At 36.8% G+C, this 27,212-nt stretch overlaps 1 protein-coding gene across 7 annotated transcripts in view; it reads left to right on the top strand.

The window, feature by feature from the left end:
- The first annotated feature begins 482 nt into the window (after nucleotides 1–482).
- Nucleotides 483–27,212, top strand: part of drk (growth factor receptor-bound protein 2 drk) — a 37,459-nt gene continuing 10,729 nt past the window's right edge. Inside the window, exons 1-5 of one of the 7 annotated variants that reach the window (XM_067093196.1) lie at nucleotides 4,527–4,572; nucleotides 11,455–11,540; nucleotides 12,373–12,470; nucleotides 14,494–14,613; nucleotides 18,294–18,335. In XM_067093196.1, the coding sequence (XP_066949297.1) occupies nucleotides 11,463–11,540; nucleotides 12,373–12,470; nucleotides 14,494–14,613; nucleotides 18,294–18,335 (338 nt within the window). In that variant the 5' untranslated portion in view covers nucleotides 4,527–4,572; nucleotides 11,455–11,462. Of the gene's footprint in view, nucleotides 675–4,526; nucleotides 4,573–6,961; nucleotides 7,354–7,394; nucleotides 7,828–11,454; nucleotides 11,541–12,372; nucleotides 12,471–14,493; nucleotides 14,614–18,293; nucleotides 18,336–27,212 lie in introns of those variants that run through there. The other 6 variants (XM_067093197.1, XM_067093194.1, XM_067093198.1 and 3 more) reach the window with 6 other exon arrangements.

The raw sequence follows: 27,212 nt of genomic DNA, 5'->3' as shown, positions 1-27,212 counted from the left end.
TGTGCATTATTTGTATATTATAAAATTAATGTTTTGGATACTATATTGTATTCTGTAATCAAAACTGGATATTTGTTGGGAAAAAATTGATGGCTTTATCCATATACACACACATGCATATTCAGCTTCCAGTGTGCATTTGTTTTATTATAGATACACCAGCTTCGGAATGCTCGTAATTAAGACATTTAATCAATATAAAAAAAGGAAAGTATGAAATTCTGAGTAAAATTCATCGCCGTAACATCTCGTATCTTCAGTGTAAATGATATGAGTCTCAAGGTGAAGCAGAGAAATAGTCATTTTTATTGTGTGAATCATAATGAATCATTGTATTTCTAATATATATATATATATATATATATATATATATATATATATATATATATATATATATATATATATATATATATATATATATATATATATATATATATATATATATATATATATATATATATATATATATATTTGCCTTTCAGGTCTAAACTTCTGACATTAGACCACGTTATCTTAAGTACGCGCCCATCTGAATCTCGCCGGATTCAGCAGACATTTATGGAAGAAGCCACACACACACACACATACACACACACACACACACACACGCTCGCGCGCGCGCTTAGGCTGATCTCGTAGACTCATCCAGGAACCAACAAACGGCGTAGTTCAAGGTGAGTACGACTGTACATGGCGCCTCTACGGCCTTCCACAAGGTCACAAACCCACCGATTGAACCTGCGACACTCTCAATACACATTTATACGACGCAGTATATGTACAGAAGAGGGTACACATTGTTGTTTTAGCTTTGATTTTCAGCCTTTTCCCGTTCATCCCACTCTTCACGTCCCTCGTTATGTCTCCTATTTAGGTCATAATATCTTCAGCATTATCCTACTTATCGTCAAAGCTGTTGATCTGTACTTCAATTGAAGGTAGTACTAGTGAGGTAACTCTTTAAACAAGAGCCTCTGCTTAAGCGTCTGTTCAAATCAAGTTTTTTTTTTTTAATCAAGTTCGTTTACTACTTCATCAACTGTTGTACTGCATCTTATAGTATTAGCAATGCACATATTTCATTATCAGTATAATGTCGAAAGGCAATGCGTTACAGACCACAACAGCGTAATACCGGAGCGTAAACTTCCATTTTTTATTACTTTTTTTTTAATGATTACATTCACAGCGATATGATATAATTCATGTGATAAGATACGCGATTATAAGTTCGCTCACGGCGTCTCCTTTGTTCTTACGCTAGTTTTACTTCCACTGGGCCTCGTTATAACCCTTACGCTAGTTTTGCTTCCACTGGGTCTCGTTATAACCCTTACGCTGGTTTTGCTTCCACTGGGTCTCGTTATAACCCGTTGCCTCTTGCCTCAGGCCGCTAAGGTTTGCTGTATGCTTCAGGATACCTTAATTTTTTGTTTATTTGTGCAAGAATATGGCGTTCAGCGCTCAACCGCACCCATTCTTTTATCAGGACATGGGACCATCACGAGCTTATGAATTCTCACAGCAGAGTTGTTTATTTCGTAAGATTATCCACACTCATCATGCAAGCAAAGTCTGCTTGAAAGCCCACCGCATGACAAAATACATGTACTTCAACTCTGATAACGCGAGCGAGTGAATAGCTCATAGTTCCACTATCTGAAGACCCGGGCGTTGGGTACGAAACAAGGCGTCGATTGCCACTTTATTTTTTACTTATTCAATTTTATTTGCTTCATTTTTCTTTCGTTTCTTCAACCTCACTCGTTTTGTGGTTAAGACCACAGCTTGGAAGCAACTGTGCCTTCGTAAATATATTGGGATAATCGTACTTTTTTTTTTTATTTAAATCTATGATGTTCTTATGAATTTGGTGACGCAGTTTCACCTTTCACTGAAACTTGAGTTAGGGAACTAAACACACACACACACACACACAACACACACACACACACAACACACACACACACACACACACACACATATATATATATATATATCACATATCACGAGCGTCGCCATACTTGCAGCTCGAACGTTTTATGACAAAAGTTTTGGCTAGTACCATCTTTCCCGAGTTACGAACGCTTTGTCATCCTTCCCGTAAGGTTCTGAAGAATCTTTCGTCATCTTTCTGTCTTTATTTCCTGGCTGCTTATGGCTCTACTTCTCTTCTCTGTGCAATGATCAGAAGTTGTTTCTCCGTTCTTGTTGATGATGCAATAACTGTATGCTTCCCCTGATCTATAAAATTATTTGATATTGAAAGAATCCACCCTCACGCCTTCTCGCTTGGTTCAGGAACACCCACCAACCCCTTCGCAAAATCACATTGAAGAGATCAGTAACCTTTATCATGCTGAGTTATATGACTGTTCCTTTCCCAACGTGATTAAGCTATGGGATTCTTTACCACCTCCGGTTTAGGCCTATTTGTGTATCTGAGTCAAAAGGTGATTCTGTAACTTCTTTTGAGATAAAATAAAAACTTAAATAACATCACGTAAAGTTAATTTCGGTCTAGTTTAAGTTGGAACTTGATCAGGAAATCATGATCGACGTAAACACATAGCATGAATTATTGCTTCATGGCCACTGAGTGGCACGAAGCTTTAGGCGCAATCAAACAATTACTGTTGTTTTGTAGTTAGATCGAAATGGCTTTCTGTAAGCCACGGGGCAACGCTGCTATTCTGAGCGGCCGGTAATCGTGTCAGAAAAGCCAAAGCCCTCTTTAAAAGAATGCAACCCTCGTAAGGAGTATAAAGAGTTGGTATGCTTTGGTCCGTCAGTCTAAGCACGGATGTCTTCTTCCCTAATCTGCGGTGCAGGAAAGCTGGCCACGATCCATGCTATTTACTGCGTAAAGAGTGTATATTCTAAAGACGTAGACCGACAGTCCCCCTTCTTTTCTAAAACAAACATCTGCATAGAAAGGAAGACAGGAAAAAATATAGGATGTGATGTCATGGCACATCGGAATTCACAGCTTGACATTAGCCAGAAAGGAGCTTAGCAGAACTCTGCGTTTTGAGATAATTATATACAAAAGTCATTCAACATTTCAGGCACGAACATAAATGAATTTGGTAGCTTGCAGCCTTTGGTGAATGAGTTTCGTATTTTTCAGAGCCTTTGGTAAATTATTCTTGTAACTTTCTTAGGATTTCATAGATGAGTTTAGTACCTTTTATCGTCTTCGATAAATGAGTTTAGTACGAGCATTTTCTGACTTGGATTAATTAAGCCATCAGTGTTCGTAGTTCAGGATGAATTAGTTTTAGTAACCTTCAGAGTCTAGGATAAATGAGTGTAACCTGCAAAGTCTTCGATGAATGAGCTTAAACACCAAAGTCTTGGATAAATAAGGTTAGGAAGTTCCAAAACTCTTTCCTTCTAGCATTTTTTAACTTCTGGATAAAGCCCACACTTTTTTCTGTCCGGTCTCATTTCTTTATTATTGTCTTAAATTATTATTATGATTACAATGGCCTTAATGCTTATTAGGAAAAATTGAAAGTAACAAAATCGGTAAAGGTAAGTAAACATATCTCAGTACGCATACCGAAACCTAGGCGTAACCAAAGTTTTAAATGTCATCTTCGTGACTTCAGGGCATGTTTCTTGCTACTCTGAAGAGTATAAATTCAGAGGCTACACTGGTGCTTTATAAAAGTCTCTACCTTTAGAGAGGCAACGTAGCTGCTGTAAAATCTAGAAGGGTTACATTGTTTTATTTTTCCTTCTTGTTTATGAACTGTTTTTGTATAAAATGTACAGTAAATGTCCGTGTATAGGTTTAACTGTATTGATTAATATTATTATAAGAATTATAACAATTTATCATCTTTTGTTTTACTTTTTCTCCTTTCATCGTCATTCTGTTCTAAGGACGATTTTTAACGAGCTATCAATAATAATAATAATAATAATCATATTAATAATCCAGAATCCACATATAACCAGCTCAGTTCATATAGGGGTCCTTCAGCCGAACGAAAACGTCTCAGAAGCAATAACTTTCCGAAACCTCAAACATCCGCCAAGGTTTATCAGTCAACATTATTTCCCTTAACACCCCCAAAATATGTCCCATCTCCCCCAAAAACTGCTGTCCTATCTTCCTCAAAAACGAAGCAATTGTTGTCAGGCAAGAGACCCGCCTTTGGTAAAATTCTTTTAAAATCCACACGTAATACTGCTTTAGCGGAAGTCAAATATTTGTTTATCCTCGAAGTCTTGGCTACTTTCCTTTATTATTATTATATATTAAGCAAATGCGTCACTACTTCCAGTCCTTCACTCTTATCCGGGTATGAAACCAACAAGGATAAGATAGGCCTACTTCTTTGTTGGTGTGACACAATCTCGGTGACGTCACTTGTACTAAGAGGACGTCAGAAGAAGAAGAAGAATGACAGGATGTCTTAAAACATTGTTGGACGCTGTAGGAACCTCGTCATACTGCGACGAGGGACGGATTTCCCGTGAATGATAAAAACGTGGAGGTCGGTCTATTTTTTTTTTAATCAGTGTTCCTCTCGCAGCGGTGCAAGTTGACCACAAAGGGGGGTTGGTATTTCAAGTGCTACATTTAAAAATCTCTCTCTCTCTCTCTCTCTCTCTCTCTCTCTCTCTCTCTCTCTCTCTCTCTCTCTCTCTCTCTCTCTCGTGAAGAACTCACGGAAGGGCCTGTAGGCCTACCGTGAACCAGATGGTAAAAGTGACTCCATTCAATATTTTTCCTTCAATGGTTTGGGGCCCTAGATGGACAAGACTGCCTGAAATGGACTCTGTAAAAGAAAAAAGAGAAGAGAATCCCAAATCCTAGAAGAGTATCTGTGAGATAGCGACGCCTCTTCTGTAGACAACAACGAGGACGAGAGACCGAATCTGTCATTCTGTTATTCGTGTAGTCAACACGAGACAGAGCTTCCAGTTTAAAGGAAATATTCGCCACTGACTGACTCCAACAGGAATCTCAGTGAATGAAACTGGTGCTGGGCTCTTTCATCGCGTGTTGACGGGTTGTTCCTGAATGGATTAGTTTCTCTGGCCTCATTGTGACCCATTGTCGCACCCGCGTGACTGATCCTTTGGGCTCGTTGCAATAATGTCCACGGGAGCTTTCGCGACGGGGGCATTGCTTTTAACTTCTGGGAGAACATTAAGTGATAGTCCCATTCCATGCGGGATCTTGGGGACCCAAAAGGAACTTGGATGCTGAGACCTACTTAGATGAAAGCTATGAGAAAAGAAGCTGGGGATAAGGGGAGGATCTGTGGGAGTGAAGCGGCGGGAAAGACCCAAATGGCGAAATTTTCGCGGAGGCATTTTGAATCAAGCTGCGTCGGTGGCGATTATTATTATTATTATTATTATTATTATTATTATTATTATTATTATTATTATTATTATTTTGCTTGCTGTGATGTCACACACGTACTCTCTTGATCAATTCGTGATTCACGTAAAGGCTGGGGGTCACATTTGCTTAACTGGAAACGAAACCTTGGGGCGTGACTCACATCCGTGCTAGTTACAGGCAGGCTTAGCCTACACCAAGGACCAGGTGTCCTTTTGTGTCCTTTTAGTGTCAAAGGTACACATACAATTTTCTCCGCGTGATTTTGGCATTTCTATGACCAGTTTGTGCTATCCGTACTGTCTTGCGTCTAGTAAAGAGAGAGAGAGAGACAGAGAGAACAGAATTTCATCGTAAATGGATTCTTTTACCTTTTTGAAGACTTAAAATAACGCTTTACATGTGTATAACATTTCTGGCCGGTGGCGCATCCTTGCTCTGAAGCAGACCACGGAAGCCATGATTAAATAATGAGTTTATATAAAATGCTAAGCTGAAAATCATGCATTAGTGAGTCTTCTCTCTCTCTCTCTCTCTCTCTCTCTCTCTCTCTCTCTCTCTCTCTCTCTCTCTCTCTCTCTCTCTCTCTTCCTAATGCGTTCGTATTATGCTTTTTTTTTTTTCTCAGCCTATCGTTTCCGGTCTTTCCACATGACTTAATCATGTCAAAACATTCTGGTCCATCTTCTTACCTACACAAGCGTTTTCACCATTTCAGTGAATCTTCATATTTCTTATCTTTTCATTTACTCAGTCGCCACTTATTTTACACAAACAGCTCATCTGTCCAGCTCCAAACTTTTATTTTCCACATGCACTCAACATTCCAAAATTTTTTCCCAATCATTTACCCACACACACACAAACACTGTTACCTTACTTGCTTCACCTATTCTCTGACTCAACCCTTCTCTCATCCTGCCATTATCCATTTGATTCACTCCCACATACTTCAACAAGAAGGCTGCTTCCATTGTGTACCGTTAAGCCTTATAATTCTTGGTGTGCTCTATCACTCTTGCTATTATACAGACGAACAAATATTCCTTTCACCAATTCTTTCAGAACCTTTCCCTAATCCAGACATACCTTACACACCCTTGTCAACCACTTAATCCCTTTCCTCACCATACTGCGGCTTCTTATTGGGTGCCGTGACAGATTGGTGGTACAGCTCTCAGCTCTCGTTTGCTTGGACCAATGTTCAGCCCCGGCGTACCACCCACTAAACCACCCGGGGTTTCCTGGAGTCAAAGAGAGGGAAGTGGGCTTTGCAACCTCATATACGTATATATATATGTATATATATATATATATATATGTATATATATATATATATATATATGTATATATATATATATATATATATATATATATATATATATATATATATATATATATATATATATATATATATATATATATAGTATATATATTCAGTGCATTTGGATTGCCATAGATATTCAGGTCTACACCTACAGTAGTGCATGCAGGCATGCATACTGATTGTTAAAGAGATAATTAAGGACTATGAAATATTAGAGTAGTGATTGTTATCATTCTGTACGAGGAAATCGAACAAGCAAACCTTGAGGCAGTTGCTGAGTCGTGATAACGTGTTCGAGTATTTTCCAAGTATTACACTACTTTATCGCACCTGTCAGCGTCTGGTAGAAAGACTTCTGACATCAATTTAGCCGGAAACTTTTCAAAGGGGGATTTTTACCCACCGAGAAGGGGGTTTCCCGTGCTTAAATATCCGAGAAAATCGCGAAATATCCAACATCTGCAGCCTTCTCCCGAGAACCACCACAATGCCATAGCGTGAATCACCCTCCCATGTAAATATGGCAACACTGTTTCAGTAGCGATGTAATGGAGTGAGAATATCGAAATCTCTTTTTTACTTTTGGAGATATTTCTTTATCCAGGTCTTTTTATACGTTGGAAAGGAACTCCGCTCGCTGCATAGTTCGTCTATTACTCAGGTACCGTATTTTTGGGCTGTATCAGCGCCTGGTAAGTCGCCAGTCGGCGGCGAAATGAGGCGATGGTCATTTGTTGACTCTGCCTCTCGTCGAGTTTGTCCAAATTAAAACCGAATTCCGCGAAAATCTACCCGAATTTACCTCTAACGGACACTCGATGGCCCTCATTTAAAGTCTAGGGAGTCCCTTTAAACGTTTCGATGTGTAAATTAGGTTGCTTCGGCGTCCGGAGTCCCCTGCACAGACCTATCCCCAATTCGCCTGTCGAAGGCCGAGGGCCCTGGGGCCAGCAGCCCCCCTTGGGGGAAGCTGCTACGGGATTTTATTAATTAACGCATAATAGGTCCAAAATGACCCTTGAGTCGGGGTTTGACCTACCAAGTTCCTGTCTGTCCAGTTAAGAAAGTTCTTTTGCCTGCCAGCTTAGGTTACCGTCATTTACTTAACCTGGTGGTGTTCCCTTCTGAGGCTAAAGTAATTCGTGGGTGGTTACTTAGTAATTCTAATTATTTACGGTTTAACCAGTTTCGAGTGTATTTCATGCCCGATTTTGACGTCCTTTTGGATTTAATAGCCCATTCCCAGATTCCTAGTCAAGAGCAAGTAGCCAGCCGTTAAACCAGTAGCGTAGGCTATGACTCTGCCTGTGCCAGGCCTAGGCGCGGTAGCTGCTCTTCTTTATCCCATAGTCACCGCCGTGAAGTGAGTTGTCGATGTATCACATTCAGGCGCTACAGAAATAAGACGTTACGTTTGCGTTTCATACATTAGTGAAATGGCTGAATGAAAATACTACACCTCATATTTACTGTCCTTATGTCACCAGTTTTGGTAAATTGTGCTACTTTCTTTCATTATGGACATGCGCCAGTCGTAACATCTTATTACGGAAGCACATCCTCTAAAGAAACCTTGTTTTCTAGAACTTTCCTGTCAAATTTTACTTAATTTTTTATGGTTTATGCTTGTTGTATCGGTAATTAGGATTGTTTATTTCTGAGTTTCAAACAATTTGTGATTTGGATTTTTGTACAACTATCTGATTCCAAAGTTCTTTAGTTGTTCAATATGTCTGCTTAGCATTGCGCAATGGACTGTTGGTATGAGCTGTATCCAAAACTGGTATAGGTTTACTGTGCCAATAATATCCTAGCCAAGGAAAATGAAAATAGTAACGCGTTCCAGTATTGATTCACATATTCATAAAGATTGCGTTATAATAAATGTATGCATACTACTAAATCGTTTGTTGGTTGATGACATTTATGTATATTAATAATGCCAGTACAAATTGGCTGAACCTGACATATGTAAACTCTACCTAATAGTCCTCCTCCTTACTCTCACCTGTAATTAGAATGCCAGTTTTAATGACCTTAAATCTATCATCTCACCTGTGAGTAGGCTTGTTGATAATGGTTACAAAGTTAGGTCACAATAGGGTACGAATGACATATTTAACAAAGATCACATGTGCTGAACTTTTGCTATTAGATATATAGTCGTATTGAGAGGGAGTCTAAGTTCAAAAGTGATACAAGATTTGTTAGGAAGTGAGCTATAGTTTTGAATTTACAAGATGTACAGTACTTCAAGTTTTGTCATTACATCAACTGTACCAGACAGACAAGATTAGTGAATTAAATTGCAAAATATTGGATGGTGAAATAAAAAAAAAAGTAAGCCTTTTCATATCAGTCAGAAACAGAGAACTGCAAATTAGGGAGTTGACAAATAAAAATAGTAAATGTCATACTGTATGTGCATATAGAAAGAAAATCGTAAACCTTTCAAGTTTTATGATACTGAAGATTTGTTTTGTGATGTTTCTGAATGTCATCGCATGTGTGAATAGGTGAACAGTAAACGTGTCATTCCATTGATTGCTTGTGGCAAAGTGAGACCTGGTAAAAAAAGGCTTCAGCAGTAACAGTAGAAAACTTCAGAAGATTAACACCAAATAGTGTTCTGATTTTGGAATCGTAGCAAAGAGGGTACACAGTCGGCATTATTGCTTTTCCCAGTGAACCAAAATATAGTTGTAATTGCAAATAATAGAGCATAAACATTACTGAGTAGGGTGTTTTCACATGTATTTTTTATGCCGCATTATTATGCCAGCAATAAATTTTCCAGCATTAATAACTGACATGTAATGAAGTCATTGTATAAACAAAGATTTGATAATTTTAAGAATGAAAATAGCAATGTGTTAAAATGTTAGCAAACAGCTCGTAAGGGTAATGAGCGGTAACTAGAGAAACCTTCATGTCTTTGAACAACTTCACAAAACTTGAAGAAAAGATTCCTTTCGCCAATTTGCATTACAAAACCTATTTATCGGACTGTTCTGCAAGTTGCATTTTGTATCACAGTTAATGTAAATTGTGACTTATTAGTAAGAAAAGATGTAATTTCTGAATTATAACAAAATCATTAAGAACTCGTTTAATCTGCTTCTTTTGAAGTTTATAGCAATGTGTGTAGTTAATGTATTGCATTGCAACAACATAGTAAATCAATATTATCATAAAGAGTTTGACTGTATTGCGTTTGAGCTTGATAAGTTTGGCAAAATATAATTAAAAAATTTTTATGGACAGGCATTATAGATACCAAGGAAAAATTTTAAATGTTAACATAACCTGCAGTGATATTCAAGGCCCAAGCCTCTATTGTTGGTAAATTATGAAAATGAGTGAAAACCCATTCATCACATTAAGATTTTTTCATAGGGCTTGCTGATCGATGCCTTTCCTCTGTAATTTGAGCATTTCCACTGGTCAGCATCATGCTAAGTCCATATCATTACTTACTTGATTACAGCACTCCTCACACTCAGCTCGTGCTTAATTCATCTTGGTCATTGAATCCTGAATTTGAATTTATTTTCAGGTCTGAGCGCTCTGTCACTAATGGTTGTACTCCCATTTACAATACAGTATGCTTATTGCATTCCCCTCATGAATATTAAACTTTCTCCATTGTTTTTTATCTTTTCTGTATTTTATAATGAAGCATAATTTTGCAATATTTACAAATGGAATACGTTTTGCCCAATTGTTGATACTCTTTTGTTGACTCCACAGTCCAGAATGCTACCAAAATCTGTTCCCAGCAAAGTAACATGAATGTTGACCTTTATCTCTTCCTATGTTAGTGGTAGTTGTTCTAGTTCATGTTGCACATCAGAAAACCCTTATTACTGTTAAACCTTTTAGGTAAGGGATAACCAAGGCAAAATGAGTGCCATGATTTTTATTTAATAGGCTAGAGACAGCTGTTGGATAGCTTATAAAATTTTGCAAAGTCATTTAAAATCTAGACAGGAGATCACCAGTGTCACATCGGTCAAGAGTTTATGGGAAGGATCTGCCAGGTTTTCCTTGTAAGGGGAATAGTGCTGTCAGTGCACTGTAGGCATTACATAACATTCATTACAGCATCCCTATGGCCCCTGTGTGCTTCCCCATTCAGTCCTCTTTCTGTATGTGTTCATATTCTCTTTCTTCCGCCTCACTTTCCCATCTCTCCTTACAGTTTTCTCATAGAGCAACTGCCAGGTTTTCCTCCTGTTACGCCTTTCGAACCTTTTTACTCTCACTCTCACTATCCCTATGAGTGACCTTATATGATCATTTTGGACGTCCTCCACAAGAAATTGTATTAGTTAACGGTGAACATTGAAGTTTGGCAGCTCTAGTGTTGAATGTTTTGTTTAATACAACAACTCCTATGAATCTGAAAAGCAGTGTTGAAGTTTTATTTGACCATTTTGTGAACTCCATGAAGTGAAGTAAAAAATGCAGTTGTTTTCCAAAAGTATTAGCAGGATATTGACATAGTTGCTGTTGTTTCCAAAATATGAGGTTAGGTGCTTATATTTTTCCCTCTCATATGAGAAATGGTTTTGTTAGCTTATAGATGGTGATTGTTTTGTCACTAAATCGTTTGGAAATAAACCAAGTAGAATCATTACTTTGCAGGAGCACTATGCTATGTAGTAGTAAGTGGCAATGATGTTTTTACAGTATTTTGTATGAGATTTTGCTTTATCCAATTAGGCTGTTGCAGCTATTTTATACGTTATGTATTTTTCAGTTCTCACCATGGAGGCAGTGGCAAAACATGATTTTAATGCCACGGCAGAAGATGAGCTTAGTTTTAGAAAAGGACAAATCTTAAAGGTGAGTACAACTGATGTTTTTGTAGCTGTCAGGCTTTTTTAATCAGTCTTATGATAAACATGAATTACTGTACAACAATTTAGGTTAGTGGGAGAAAATTTCCATTTTCTTCCATGTTGAACAAGCCCGATTTTTATATATAGTTCACATCTCTTTACAGCAGCTCAGCAATTAGACTAAGTAATTCAGCAAGGCATGTTAATGATCAGTTTGTTTCCAACATCAAGTTTTACCCATTCAGACAAAATTAGTGTTTAAACTCATCATGGCAGTGCATGTAAACATAGATTAAAAACTTACTATATATATATCATAAAAATTTAGTAAAAACCCTCCCTACATTTGCATTAATCTGCCCAGGTTTATGAGATTTATGAGGTTTCCCTCGAAAGCTTCTCTGATAATTTTTTTAATAATAACAATGGCTAACTTAGTTTTTTTAATAATAACAATGGCTAACTTACTGAAATGTTTTGCAGAAACAGTAACAAAGTAAGCACTATTGCATGAAAACAAGTGGTATTACCAAGTAATTTTTAAATTGTTTTCATTTGGTGACATCTAATTTTGATTAATTAAGACTTGAATAAGATTTATGTCTGTTGTTCTCTTCCAGTGTACACTTTCAGTTGAAAATTTTGACCATTGTTTGGTTTATCAGGCAATAATCACCATACTAGCTTACCCTCAGGTACTTCAATTTTCAAAGTGGAATAGTGTATGCTTAATCCTACCATATGTAGTTAAACTTGACACTTAGTAAAGGATACATACTCCTGATTAAATAAAGTTTCATATTTCATGGGTGTGACAGAATCTGTTTAATTTGCAGGTGTTAAATATGGAAGATGATATGAATTGGTTCCGAGCAGAGTTAGATGGAAGAGAAGGACTTATTCCCAGCAACTATATAGAGATGAAAAGTCATGAGTAAGTTTTCTGTATTACCGTATTGTCATTTAATATGTTTTGAGTGGAACTTTAATGGAGAATAGAGAGGAAAGTTATTTCACTCACATAGATTTGACAGGTGATATTGTGAATAACTAAGTAATTTATATATATTAATAATGATAATGTAATGCTTGGCTAATTGGATTAGAATATTATTGGGGCATATGTGAGTCAGCTTCATGAAGTTGTTAGCCTTCCATTATACTCTACGGCATAGGCAGTCCCCAGTTATCAGCGGCCTCGGTTATTGGCGATCTGGTTTCATGGCGCTTGTCTAGCGATGACGATAACTGAATTTTTGGCGCCAGTATGCGCCAATCTCCGCTTATTGGCAGCCGATCCCCACTTAACAGCGGCGCCGACATCCAGTTATCAGTGCCGATAAGCGGGTTATTAGTACTGCTATCGCCGATTTTTGGTTGTCAGCAATTTTCTGTTATCATCACACTGCCGGGAACAGAACCCCGCCGATAACCGGGGACTGCCTGTAATAAGTTGTATCTCGGGTGCCTCGAAATTAAGGGAACGTAGGGGTATTATCTATTTATTGATATGCTGCCCTTATGTTGTTTATTTTCTCATACATGTATACTGTCTACAATGTTCTTTATATAACTGTTGTTTCTAAAATGTGATTAACGTCAGGAGACATCAACTAACAGTACTGGAGTGTGTGTACACAAATTTATGGATAAGGAATAGATGCTTCATATGTTTTAAATTTTCAAATAAGCACTGTATCTTTCAGAAGAGCAAGTCTTCTGACACCTCAATGATTTGTCCATAAAGGGCCAGAACCTTGGTAACTTTATGAAACCAGCACAGTGCATTTTTATGTCTTGGTGCACAGGTGTGTCCAGTCATGAGCGGCTGTTTTCCTCAGCTTCTACAGGAAACATTGAGGTTCTTAGTGCCTCTTGTGCATCTGGCTTTACTTTATCATCTCTCCCTTTCTCTCAGAGTCTACTGTAAGATTAATCCACATGACAACCTGGCAATTTTTCTTCTTGGTTTTACTGACATACTCTTCTAGCTAAATGCCTTTAGAAGTTATTGATTCTTTTTTTTAATATTTCCCAATTGCTTATACTTATGTGACCATGTACTGTATTTGTCGTGGTATTCCTTTCATTTCAGCTCTGAATATAAATAAAGAGTTCTTGGGGCTATCCATACAAGTTTAGAAATTTAATTAATTTATTTGGTTATATTACCTGGTAACAGATTGGGGTTGCTAGATTGTCCAAGTTCACCAAATTCCTATGGATGAATGTTGATTTCATGGAGATTCATCTACCATTCTGCTCTCATTTTAGCTCTGCTTCTTGAAAGTAAACAGATGAAAGGTCTTCTATAAAACAAACAGGAAATTTCAGTTTCTACATTACCTAGCTCACCTAACTCCTATGGATTCAGCAAAATAAATGTTGCCTCAAAATAAATGTACAAGAAATTTTAAAGTAGCTCTCAGTTTTTGTCAGTATGAAAAGATCAGGGTGAATTAGTTAAGCCTCTTGGCCAGGTTTCGCCTGGCAAGCAGATTGAAATTATAGTCTCGTGTTTCCTAGAGAGATTTATATTAGCCTTCTTGATTGACTGTGTTTAGATGGGTAGGCAGTCTGCACAGCCAGCACTCTACTTTCGTCATCTAGTTTGGGTCCTTTAAAGTTGTTGGCCCTTCTGTAGTTCCAGCTTTAAGGCCCGTTTTGGGGACCATAGACTCCTTATCCATTTCTGTGGTTTGACATGAGGTGATTGTTTCCTTTAAATCTTTATTTTTTTGGTTGCTACTTAAATCTCCTTTTTCAGGTATTGATCTTGTGTAGGGACTGTGACTAAGTTTAGTGCCAAATAACATTTGCATTAGTTTTGCGCAGCTATTACAGACTTCAGATGATAGCATAAGAATTGTTCTGGTAGATATCTTAAAGGAATCCAAAATCTTAAATCTTGCATGTAATTAGTATATAGCTTGTGCTGAATTGCTTTTCTCTTGCAGGTGGTACTATGGAAGAATTACACGTGCCGATGCCGAGAAACTTTTATTAAATAAACACGAAGGTGCATTCCTTATCAGAGTCAGTGAAAGCTCACCAGGAGATTTTTCACTGTCTGTCAAGTAAGTGTGTTATTAGATAAGTTAGCATGATGGACAACAATTTTTTTTTTTTTTTTTTTTTTTTTACTTTTCCTCTCCCCATTGCCTCTTGACAGCCTATTTGAAGTTCTGCCTATTGTTGCAGTTTAGTAGGGTTACTTACCATCCTCACAAAGACTCCTCTGTCAGAATAATTTGCTCATTGTATTTTAATAGTTTTGCATCCGTAACTAATGGTTTATGGCTCTCACTTCCTTTCAGTCTTTTAAGTAATGCCTTATTTTGTTGTAATTACTTTTAACTGTATATCTTGCATTGTTTTCTCTTGTAACACTACTCTTTTACTTATATTTAAGTTTGCCCTTGCCTTGTATATGGTTGTATCCAGCCTGATTTAACCATCCCCCATCTCTTGTTTGTGTTCCTCCTCCCACTTTCTTTTCTTTAAAATTGAGCAAACATACAGTGGCAGTTCTGTCCATCTTCTTGTTTTGCATTGTTTACCACTTTGTTTCTGTGAAAATCATTTGTATGCATTAAGTGCTTTACCAGAATTTAATCTTGGGGGTAATTTATTTCGTTGTTGTATAAGTCGTGTTCTGCACAGAATCATCAGACTGGGCATGTAATATTGACAACTCGGTGTTGCCTATGTTAGAACTGGTTAAGGGGTAAAGTAGATTGTGGGAGTCAGTTGGAAAGTATTTTTAGTTTATATTAAAAATAGGTGATTGCACCTTAAAGTAGGAGTTTTACCAACCTTACTGTAGTTTACAACCAGTTAGGATCAGCAACATGAATATCTGAAGTGTAGAAAAGGCTTGTTTGCCTGATGAAACTGCTTTGGTCAGAAACCAGTTAGTGTTTGGTAATAGTGCACATGTCTTTGGCATTTCATTAGATTGTAAAAAATAACAATTTTCTAAACAAATTATTGTGCATATTTCCAAACCCATGTAACAACAACTGTATTGTAACACTTCATCATCTGCACATAACCAAGACTTCAAGCAGTTTCAGTGATCAAATCCTCCTCTGAAGTCCAAACTTATCTAGATTCTCTTTTCTTGACTCAGCAAGATAGCCACATTGGCTCTCTTGTTTTTGTACTTCTTCATGGAAAGGTCACTGTTACAGTGAGCTGAACTAGACCCTCCACTGATTCTCCATCACATAGTGCTTACTAGAACACCACATCTTAATTTTACTCAGAGAAATTGGAATGTGTTCTTCAACCCTGTGTTGCCAAGCTTTGTAATTCTCTTCTGTTTTTTTTCCATGATTTTTATGCCCTACCATCTTGCAGAGGTGGATCGATTCATGTTGGGCTACATTTAACTTTTTTTTTTTTTCCCTTTTTTACTTCTCTGCTTGGCCAAGCAGATAGTTCTTTGCTGGCCTAGGGAGAAGTGTGAATCCATTTTTTGTTCACTTAAAGAAGAAACTGTATAGCAATTTACATACCAAGCCTATAGATAAAGGTCACTTGAAGAAGAAACTGAGTAGCAGTTTACATACCAAGCCTACAGATAAAGGTCTCTCTTTCTGTTCCCTCTCCCTGTCTAGGAATGCTTCTACAGGGAGCAGTTTTAACGTAATCTGGTACCTTGTATTCAATTCCAGATTCATATATAACCTCGTTGCTTTCAATAACTATGAATAATGTCAAAATTGACCTAGGTGTGGGCCTCAACATGGTAATCCCTTGCCATGCCCCCCTCCTATTTTCTCTCTCTCTCTCTCTCTCTCTCTCTCTCTCTCTCTCTCTCTCTCTCTCTCTCTCTCTCTCTCTCTCTCTCTGTTCTTATTCCATCGGTATTTGATGGTTAGAAGTTTGTATTCTATGAATATAACTTAGTCAAGGTAATTTTCATGTACTATTAATTCAAATGAGCTTGCTTTTTTGCCTGCCATTCTGGTAGAAAAAATAGTTAATTAGTTTTTTTTTTATACATGCCCATGAGTATATGATGATGTTCTTTATCTGTGATTATTTCTGGTACAGTACTTCATGCATTTTTGTTTATTTTTAGTAATTATTATAGTAACTGAATACCATTTTGTAAAGCAGGAAGAGGAGAGGTATTGGTTGTTTCACACAAGAATAGAAGGGGTGTTTTTGCCTGATGCTCTCTCTCTCTCTCTCTCTCTCTCTCTCTCTCTCTCTCTCTCTCTCTCTCTCTCTCTCTCTCTCTCTCTCTCTCTCTCTCATAACAATTCTGTAATTAGCATGGCAAAAGTAATCAGAATGAAACTTACAGACATGGAAAACAGTGTACCATAACCAAGAATCATCTTCAGTTGATGCAGTTATCAAAAGTTGGAGAATGAGGTACGAGTGAATATAAAATAAGATAAAAAAAAAGGGGGGGGAGGTAGTTCCTTACTGCTCAAGTTGATAATTAGGAATGCAGGAGATACTTCCGTACATTCCCAAGAGCAAGCAAATGCCTTGTAAGAGGTATTGTAGTCTGCCAATTGTATTTGAAAGAAAATAATTTTGTTTAAGTATGTATAAAAAGAATTAGACTGCCTCTAATCATCAGATGGGGTAACTGGTTTTTCATTCGTGAAAGCAATCATAACCGTACAGTACTACATACGTATAGGTTTCTTGCCAAGTAGTATATATACCTTAAAATAAGAATTTATTGGTTAGCCGCTATAATGTAGAACCAGTGAAACAACATTAATAAATTAGATGCTACTGTATGAGTAAACTCTGGGACAGAGTCGTTTTTGAAATAGTTTACACATAAATAAATACATTTGTTCATTTATAGGAGGATATTGAAATCATAATACAGTAAAGGAAAAGACAAAAAGAATAAAAAGGCTAGGATAAATCAAATCTTGATAACATTTCGTGAAAGTTGAGTCAGATAAGGTCAGTATACTCCTAGAAACATTATTGCAACATGGGATAGGTGATGAGGGGGTGCTTATAGGTCAAGTGTACAGTATTGTTAAATGGCAAAAAATTGAGCCTTGCAGTTAAACCATGCTATACAGTATAAGTACTTTAAGTAGTAGGCAGCAGATAGATCTGGCAATTAGAGATACAGTACTTAGTGTAACAGTTTTAATCTTGGTAATCAGAAGTGTTGTAGACAAAACTGCTATACACCTAGTTGAGAGTAAGGAAGTTTCATCAGAAGTAATGAGACAGTACTGAAAAACAAATCTTGTAAATGGCTTTGGGAAACTAAAACTAAATTTAATGCTGGAAGGTTAATATTTTTTTCAGAATAATAATGGAAAATTAGAAAGGGGCAAAGTCCGCAGATATGAATATACAAGGACCAGGACTTGGGACCATGGTGGTTTAAGACTTGAAGATGGAAGGTACTTAAGGATTTGAGTAAATTGACTGTTACAGATTACAGGTTGGACACAAGCCTTGATAAATAATCAAAATACAATACAAGCTCGCTCTCTCTCTCTCTCTCTCTCTCTCTCTCTCTTCTCTCTCTCTCTCTCTCTCTCTCTCTGGTCTGGTTAAACAAATCATTTATAACTAACCTCTCTCTCTCTCTCTCTCTCTGTACTGTATGTATGAACATATATGTGAGTGTGTGTGTGTTTTAGTACTTGTGATCCATCCTTCCACGTCTTTCAATCTGTCCTTCATTAAACCTCACCCAATCCTATTTGTAGCTCCTGAGATTTTTCATGGAAGTAAGGTATCTTCATCCTTTCAGTATTTCGTCGGAAGGTAGAGGTAATCCCCAAGCTTCACCTAAGTAAGTATTACTCAAAGTGCATGTGTATGTATAGCCTTGGCAAGCTTAGGCCAATTTTTTTGTCTTTAGCGTACTTGGAGGTGGATTACTGTACTTTATGGTTACATAACCTAGCAGTATTATTTGCTCTGTAAGCTAATGCAAAGTTACTGCTATCACTAACACTATTTTATGATACCAAATACAGTATCTGTAATTGGATTTTGATGATAACTCCTAAACTTGTGTTAGTCACAATAAGAACAGTGATGCATGGTTGGTCAGTTGGTTATCCCTCAATACCTGAAGGGATTAGTCTAGAGAATGAACCACAGTAAATAGAGTCAAGGCTAAACCGTGGAGAGGTAAAATACAGAAAACTATACATTGAAATGCTAATGCTGTTACTGAATATTAAATACATTGTATGGTATGAATATTAAATATACTGTATTCTGTGAGCTCATGATGCAGTATGTGCTAAATGTAGTTATTTGTAATTAGTTACTTGATATGGATCTTAGACAAATGTTAACCTAGTCAGAAAGAGAAATAAATGTGTTTTAATGAATACAGTTTTGAACACCACTGCACTATGCCAGTAGGCTTCTCAGAGAAGACACAAAAGGGTTGGAGAGCACCTTGAGTATTTTCATTGTAAATTTTAAAAATAAACAGAAACAGATTAACAATCTTAATAAATGAGCTGTAAACATTTTTGTATTTTTTATTGTTTCAGTATTGTTATTGATTGACTTCATTGCTGTGCAGACTTTATCAAAGCTTATAGGTTAAGGAATTGATCGACTTGACTTTTAAGCAAGAGTGGATGATAGCAAAGTCCCTTTAAAACTTTTTGTAAGAATCCTTTCAATTTTAACTTTTTAGTTATTAGTTTGTTTCATTACAACCCCATCAGTCATAATTGGCCCACATTCACTGTCTCACATAACTTTGTCTGCCAGACGGAAGAATGACCTCTTGTAGGGACCACCTATTGCTTTCAGCAGTTGGGAGTTTTTCCATTATGCTAGCAAATCCCTGTAAATTAGGCTAATCTCAGCTTACCGGGAATGAACTTCAGGTAGCCAGTGCAAGGTCTTGTTTTTGCATGAAGAGCAAGAAAATAAAGTCAGTACAGTTGTACAGTAGGAAGGGAACTTACTGAAATTCTTGAACCTCAGGGGAGGCCACTTCTATATCCTTCATTTTGTGGGGGGAAGTAAGGTTTTCCAGTTAGAATCCCATGTTTCTTCTTGGCAACCACTTGTCAAGTCTTCAGCTGGAATTCAGTACAGGCAGTCCTCGCTTATTGGCGCCATCATTTAACAGCGATCCAGTTTTATGGTGCTTGGCTAACGACGTTGTTACCCGATTTTCAGTGACGGTAGGCGATTTTCGGTGTCGGTAAGCAGTTTATCGGTGCGGATAAGTGTATTATTGTTGCTTACGGCATCATGAACGCCATTTATTACCATAATTATCAGCGATTTTTGGTTAGTGGCACTCAGCTGGGAATGGAATCCCCACCATTAAATGGGCACTGCCTGTATTAGTAATGGCATGGGCAGATTGGTCTATCCCAAAACTATTGACATCTGGATAATTGGCTGGTGATGGTATCACATCTGTGGAGTTACTTCAGAATCCAAATCTGTGTCATTGTAGACAGCTTTATTTAGGCAGAAGTAAGTGATTTAAGCATTGTCCCAAGATTTGTCCCAGGAAGGCACACTGATAGCAGATGGACTCAGACAGAAAAAGTAGGTTCTACCATCAGAATGGATCTTGGTACTTAAAGGGCTTGCCACTGATGGACCCATTCACAAAGATTTTGAACCACAAGTTGCCAATTCGTTGGTCCTCTGAGCTGGATTCTATGGGAATACCATCTCCATGGCCATTATTGGCCTGGACAAGAGGTCTTGACTAACCTTTCATAAGACACCAGTGCCTGCACCTGATCTGGTCAGAACATTCAGGTGTGTTTGTGGCATTATGTCGGAGCAGTCTTGGTATGGTTGTAACTGGTAGTGCTCAGGACATATGATGGCAGCCTCTGGTCCTCGAATGAGTTGGAGTTGTTGATAGGCAGCTGACACTCAGTTGATCTTTTAGCAATTACTAATGTCTTGTTTTTGTTCCGGAAGGCTGTACGAGGTTGGGACTTAATCAGTTAAAACAAATTTGTTTTAAGAATTTAATGTATAAAGCAAAACTGGTTTTTTCAAACAACCTTATCATTCTTGTTTTCTGACTTCATAAACCCTTGTTCTTGCAACTTCACATTTGTACTACAAAAACACAGTAGCGAGTTCATGGTTCTTACCTGAGGTTCCATGTGGCACGTGTTGTCTATTCTCCTCCCGTCTGATAGACAAAAGACTGTTGAGTATGGGAATGTTTGAGACTACACATGTGGGCTAATTATGATGTATTGGTGTGTATGAAAAAACTACAGTAGTTTTGTGTTCTTAAAACCAAGTTTCATAAAAACCTTCAGTTTAGCAAATACAATTACCTCTTGCCAACCTTCAGTTTATCAAATACAGTTACTTCTTGCCAACCTTTTTACATCTGTTAATTTTGGTTTTGTGGTTTGGCTGGGCAGCCTCGAAATTGTTGACACTGGTTCGATTAAACTGCCTTTTATCAGTCACCAATCCTGGCTGTTGGTAGAATGTGCAGACTAGAATAACTTAATTATCCTATGATAATTTCACCATCCATTGGCTTATCTGCTTGCTTTTGCTTAGTTGTAGGTTGGTTTTTCTTGTAAAGTTTTCAATTTGCACTTTCCTACTGTGTCAGGGAAAGAATGATGGTATTTTTGAACTTGCTGTTTACCGTTGTATGGTACTGACTAATAATGACGGACTCATTAATTGTTTTTAGTGTATCTGACACTTTTCTGCTGTACATACTCGAGTAGAATGTAAGTGGAAATGATTAGGCTTTTACAAGTCCATATTTGATGAGAAGAATGTTAGATGCATAGTCGATTTTCTCTTGGTAAGTCGGTATTCTAGGATGTTTATGTTAGGGACAGCCATTTTGGTCAACTGTATAAGTACAGTAGCGCACTGAGATATTGTACTTGTGGATAAATCGGTGTGAAATGGAAGTATCAATTTTGAGGGTTTTCGCCTACGAATCGAGTGCCAAACTGTTTTTTCAAATCAGGTGCCAAAAGGAATGCTGGGAGTTTGAGTGAGGGAGAAAGTGCATCACCCACACATGAATACATGTGAATGCTTTCAGTACACTGTAATTTCACTTTACAATACTGTACTGCATACTGTCCTGCAGTTTATATTAACATGTTAAGCGTCCTTTACGAGAGACATGGCTGCTCTCATATCATCACATTTTCTAGCTCACATAGCGGTCATTTGATCAATGCTAATTTTTTTGCTTTTTTTGTGTGTTCTTTTTTACATTGATATTGATTTTTGTATAAAGTTATTAGGATAATAATGTAGCATAAGAAAAGTTCAGAGAATTTATTTTGCATTTTTATATCCTAAAGATTATAAGCATGAAACATAAAAGGGAAAAAAATAAATCTAGTAGATTAATGAATTGTTTAATTTCATTTTCATTTCTGTCATACCATTTTAGTGCGCTTGATATTGTAGGCAAACTTTCTATATATTCATCTGGAAACTGGATGGAAAGTCTGTTCGTTACTGCTACAACATGCTCCATGACTTCAACAAAACTTCTAGAAAAAACTCCACAGGGTTTCCCTTATTCTGAACACTAAATTTCACACCTTAGTGTGAAAGAAAAGTAAAGCGTTACTCCACAGGGTTGCCCTTATCCTGAACAAAAAGTTTGTGGAATCTGCAGCAGAGAGAGAGGGGGAGAAGTAATTTTTGTGCTGATTATGGAAAAGGCGCCGTTATATCCTTTTATCGCAGTCATCATCATTCTCTGCAACGAGTAGTGATAATATCTCTTCAGGCAAAAGATTTTTCTTTCGCTTTAGATCGCTCATTATGGGTGGGGGGATAAATGGTGTCAAACAAAAAGAAATCATTTGTTTATCAATGAATGCCAAAAGTGTAGCAGGAGGTGGAGGTCATTGTCCTCGTCAGACTGTCTTTCCCTTACAAAAAAAGTTGCCATTTACCGCTAATTTAGCTCACAGTGTTACCAACTGACGTTCCTAAAATTTGTGTATGAGGGAAGAGCATTTCGAACTGAATTCAGTAGCGCACCATCCTTGAAAGAGGTAGTATGTGTTGCTGCGATGAAGATGTGATATGGTATGTGGCTGACCGAAATATGCAGTCAGTGACGCTTAATAGGTTAATAACAAGGCTTTTATTTTACTTTACGGGTACTGTTTGTTTATATAAATATACTTTATAGTAAGAAGGAAAACGGAACGCCTTCAATACTATGAGAAAAAACGACTAGCTTGATTAGTTGTCACACTTCTGTAAGACATTTATTTAATTTGTATTAAAGATTTACTTAATATTTTATAGGTATTTTGCTGTGTTCACATTAGTATTATTTTAAAATTAGTAAATCATTGTTATAAGTGCTTTATGGGTGTGTATATTTAAGAGTAACAGTTTTAGGAGGGTAATGTAAGATGACTTTGGGTGTTTTGGGATGATGGTTTGGGGTGTATTTTTGTATGAAATATTAAATTGTTACGGTATGATCATTTAAGGTATGTTTTTGTTTGAACTATTAAATTAGGCAGTGAACTGGTAAAATAAACAGTTATAGGTATAAATAAGCAGTTACAGGTATAAATATACCTGTATGTTACGGCAAAAAACACACACACGTATATATGCAACGATATATCAAAGTTTATAGCGGTGCAGGCTCGGGCTCTGTAATCCATTATCTCGGTGAGCTACTGTACTGTATTGTTAAGTTGATCATTTGTGTATTAGTCTAGAAAAGAATCTTGATTAAGTGTAGGGTGCATCTGGCATTAAGCCACCTTTTTCAACACTGTGGAGGGTAGCAAATCTGATATTTTTGATTTTGCTGATTTGCCTTTTCCCCCCTCTCCCAAATCTTGCAATTCTTTTTCTTTCTTCTATTTTCCCCAAGATTGTTAGCCTTTCTTTCAAATAATATAGTTAGTATAGTTGGCAGGGTTTTATTTTCTACTTCATTTTATTTTAGTTCACATTCACACAAATCCATTCCTCCTTGGATGCGTTGCCTGAAGTATTATTCATTTCAAATGTGTGTTTATAATTTCTGATTGTGTAATGTCTTGCTGAAGAAGTTTTGAAATTGACAAAGTTATTGATTAATAAGTTTTGATAGATTTTTTTTTCATTATGCATCATTATTAAGTGCACATTTTATAGTGCATGATTCATGTGAAAAATATATGTGAAATATTTCTCATTATTATTACTGAATTTTAAGAATGGAAATGTGAGATAAACAAATAAGACTTCAACTCAAGCGTCAATAGAGGCAGTTCACCTCTTTTCGTCTTGTAACACATGATTTTATATAATTTGTTTTTGTTATTGCATTATATAATGTATTGCTGTGTTGCACTGGCTATGTGAATGTCAAAATCCTTTCTCACTATTGTGCATAAAAAATTATAGGGTATAATCTCTCTCTCTCTCTCTCTCTGGGTGGGAACAATTTGAGTTGTGCCTTAATGGAAGTGGGCCTTGTGAGTTCTGCTAGAGAGGCTACTATGGATACTGTTTCTGTGGCTGACAAGAACCATTTACTTAGTAATCCTCATCCCAATCCAGATGAAAACCTTTATATAGTGGTTTTGTAAATAGTAACGAAAATGGACACCTGGTAAGGTCCGCAGAAATACTGTAGTGTATATGAATAGTCTCTCAAGAATAACCCTCTCTCACATTTCCTCTGATGTGAAGGTACCCTTCAACTAAAGATTTCTATACAGGCAGTCCCGGTTTACGCCGGGGTTCCGTTCTTCGTCGTAACCCGAAAATCGTCGATGAAAATCGTCGAAAATCGTCAAAATCATAAAAACCTTACTTTTAATGCTTTGGGTGCATTGAAAACGATGTAAACTGCATTATTATTGGTTTACATCAAAAAACCTTCAAATTATGATTATTCTGCAGTTTTGGGGCCATATATTTCTTCGTCGGATCGTCTGGCGTCGTAACCCTGGAACATGCGTCGTAAGCCAGGAAATAATTTCTGATGAATATATTTTGGTCGTAACCTAGCCTTCGGAACCGTCGTAAACCGGGGACTGCCTGTATTGTTATAATAATATTCTTAAAAAGAGTATACAAGTATTTTTGTCTGCAGCCTTGGTCACAATGTGATTATTCTGTGTATGTTCTCGGAATACAGATTGAACAACAAAGATTGTCATTTGTTTGGATGTGAAAAGAGCTTTGGAATCACTCATGTTAAATTTTTGTGGAAATTCATCCTATAATTCCAAAGACTCAGAAGTCTTCCCCCCAAACTAAGTGTCAATATGTTTTTGTGGGGTTTGTACCCATATTGGGTACAGTAATAGGAAATGAGACAGCAGACGAAGCGAGAACTGGTTTATTGTGTGAGACAGTAAGTGGCGTACAAGGAAGATTCCCCTTCGTGTTTTGTTGGAGCCTGTACGATTTTGCTGAATATTTCAGAAGGGATTTTAAAAATGTTTCACACCAGACATTCACACTTAACTCTGCTAGTTTATGCAGGTATAGTACACATGAAGACACATACTGCTGTAAATTACCAACAGTGGAACACATTCAGGTGTAGTTTGCCAGGTGTAGTAAACAGCAGCAGATAAACCTCCAGGATAAAGTTGTAACTGGTATTTTTGAGGATAAGGGGGATACAGAGTTGGTATCTCATCTTTAAGTATTATGTTTTTTCCTTTATAAAAAGTTGGGTTTTGTGTCTTCAGCTTCCTGTGTTTCTAATATGTTTGTTTACCATTTCCTCCATATTATTAAAATCTTAATCACTCATGCTGTTCTTTTGTCCTGTTCTCCATTCACCGGGCAAGACAAGTTCTCTCCGTTGTCTCCGATTTTGTTCCTGTTTTGCTAAAATGTGATAAAGTCCTCATCGGTGTCATCTAGCCCTCCCCACTGGTCAGCAATCTGGAAGATCCATTTCTGCTTCTTGAATGTTTTGTTTCCCTTTTTATTAGGTGCTTATACCGTCTCTGTATTTCTCTATCTTCTGAACACTGCATCGTAAGCATTACTATTTGAAATTTTACTCATTATTTTTAGGCCCTGTTTAATCGTTCACATTATTTATGGTTGCTTATTGCGTAATGGAAAATGGTATACTATTGGTATAGTTGTATGTAAGTATAATTCTATTTTCCTTAAGGTTGTTTAAAAGTACTTTTCATAAAAAGTACTCCGTCCAGTATGGCAGACAGACCATGAATGCTGGATTGCTGGAATTACAGTGTAATAATTTATAGTTTTTGTAAAACTTGCAAAGCTTAAATCTGCTGCTGTTGATACCAAAATGCACCGAAGCTCTGTACCTGATCCTTAGCCCAAGTTATCCTCAGAACTATACATTTGCTTTATTTTTGTGTTTGCTTTTTTTTTTAGCGTATATTCTATACATATATTTTTGCTTCTATAAGGCAAATTTTGCTTTTTGTTTTATTATTTAGGCTTAAGTTTTTTATCTTGTATTTTTTTATCCTTTTGTTACTCTACGGTGATTTCAAGATGTATGCATGTCTTCTTGCATAGTGAAGTGTAGTGAGTGCCATGTTTTTATCTCATTGTTTTATGATGCAGGCACGGTTATGTGAATAGGGTTTTATAATGAATTTCAAACTGCCTTTCCTAGACTTTTTTTTATGGTGGAAAAGCCACTCTCTTGCGTAGTTTTCAAGATTAGGATGAGTATGAATATGTTTATAATTTTGGGACAAAGGTAAATTTAGATATATGTTGCATTGCAGTAGACTTAGGTAAATCATGCTCCCACAGGAAATTTGAAGTACACTTTTAGATTTTAGATTTCTTCTTCTTCCTCTTCTAGAACCCCATCATAGGACAGTGGATTCTTCAAGTAATACAAAATGTCCTTTAAGTTATATTGTTTCTTCATTAGTTCATGTATATTTGCCCTATGGGTATTGGATAACTTATTTTATATAACCCAGTTCTTGACTGTATAGAATGTAATGGTGTTCATATTACAAATTTTGTCTTTGATTTACCCATTTTCAGTGATTTACCCATTTTCAACCAACAGTCTTGGATTGAAATCAGTGTGAGAAATTTTGACAGTGTCCCCCTTCCTTAAGGTGATATCGGTGACAGTGGTGTTTATGATGTAATTTTTGTATTTAAAATTAAACTCTGTGGGCCTTCCCTTTAGGATATTTAAGTTGTAACTTAAAAGAATTAATATTTACCAATGCATCAGTGTATAGGTCTTCTCTTTTGCAGTCCAAATGTCCTCAAATGTGTGTGTTCTTATGTCTTTTTGTTTGTTGATAACTTGCATTCCTGGCCTGGTTGTTAGTATAAACTGGAGTATATAGAAACTACTGAGCAAAACCAGTAGATGAACAAATGATTTTAAACTTAATGATCTATGTAAAAGAAATAACAGTGCTGAAGTGTGTGGATTTTGTGTGAAAATTTAATTACATTTTCATATGTACTGTATTTCAGTCAAGGAGAATTGTCATATATATATTTGTGATTTAAAAAAATGATAGTTTAAATGATCACGGAGCTATAAAACCTCAACTCTCATAGTTCTGACCCAAAGGGTTTGTTCTGATTGAGAATATTTTTGTCTTAGTCTGATGGTAAATGGCCAATTTTTTTGCCAAATTTTAACACACAAATGACTGGGCTATATTGTAACATGACCCTAAAGCTGTATTAGTATGGATGTTTTGAAGGAAGGCAT

Source organism: Macrobrachium rosenbergii, chromosome 49 (genome assembly GCF_040412425.1).
Source record: "Macrobrachium rosenbergii isolate ZJJX-2024 chromosome 49, ASM4041242v1, whole genome shotgun sequence".
In the NCBI taxonomy this organism is placed as follows: domain Eukaryota; kingdom Metazoa; phylum Arthropoda; class Malacostraca; order Decapoda; family Palaemonidae; genus Macrobrachium; species Macrobrachium rosenbergii.
This window is presented reverse-complemented; position numbering and strand designations above follow the sequence as displayed.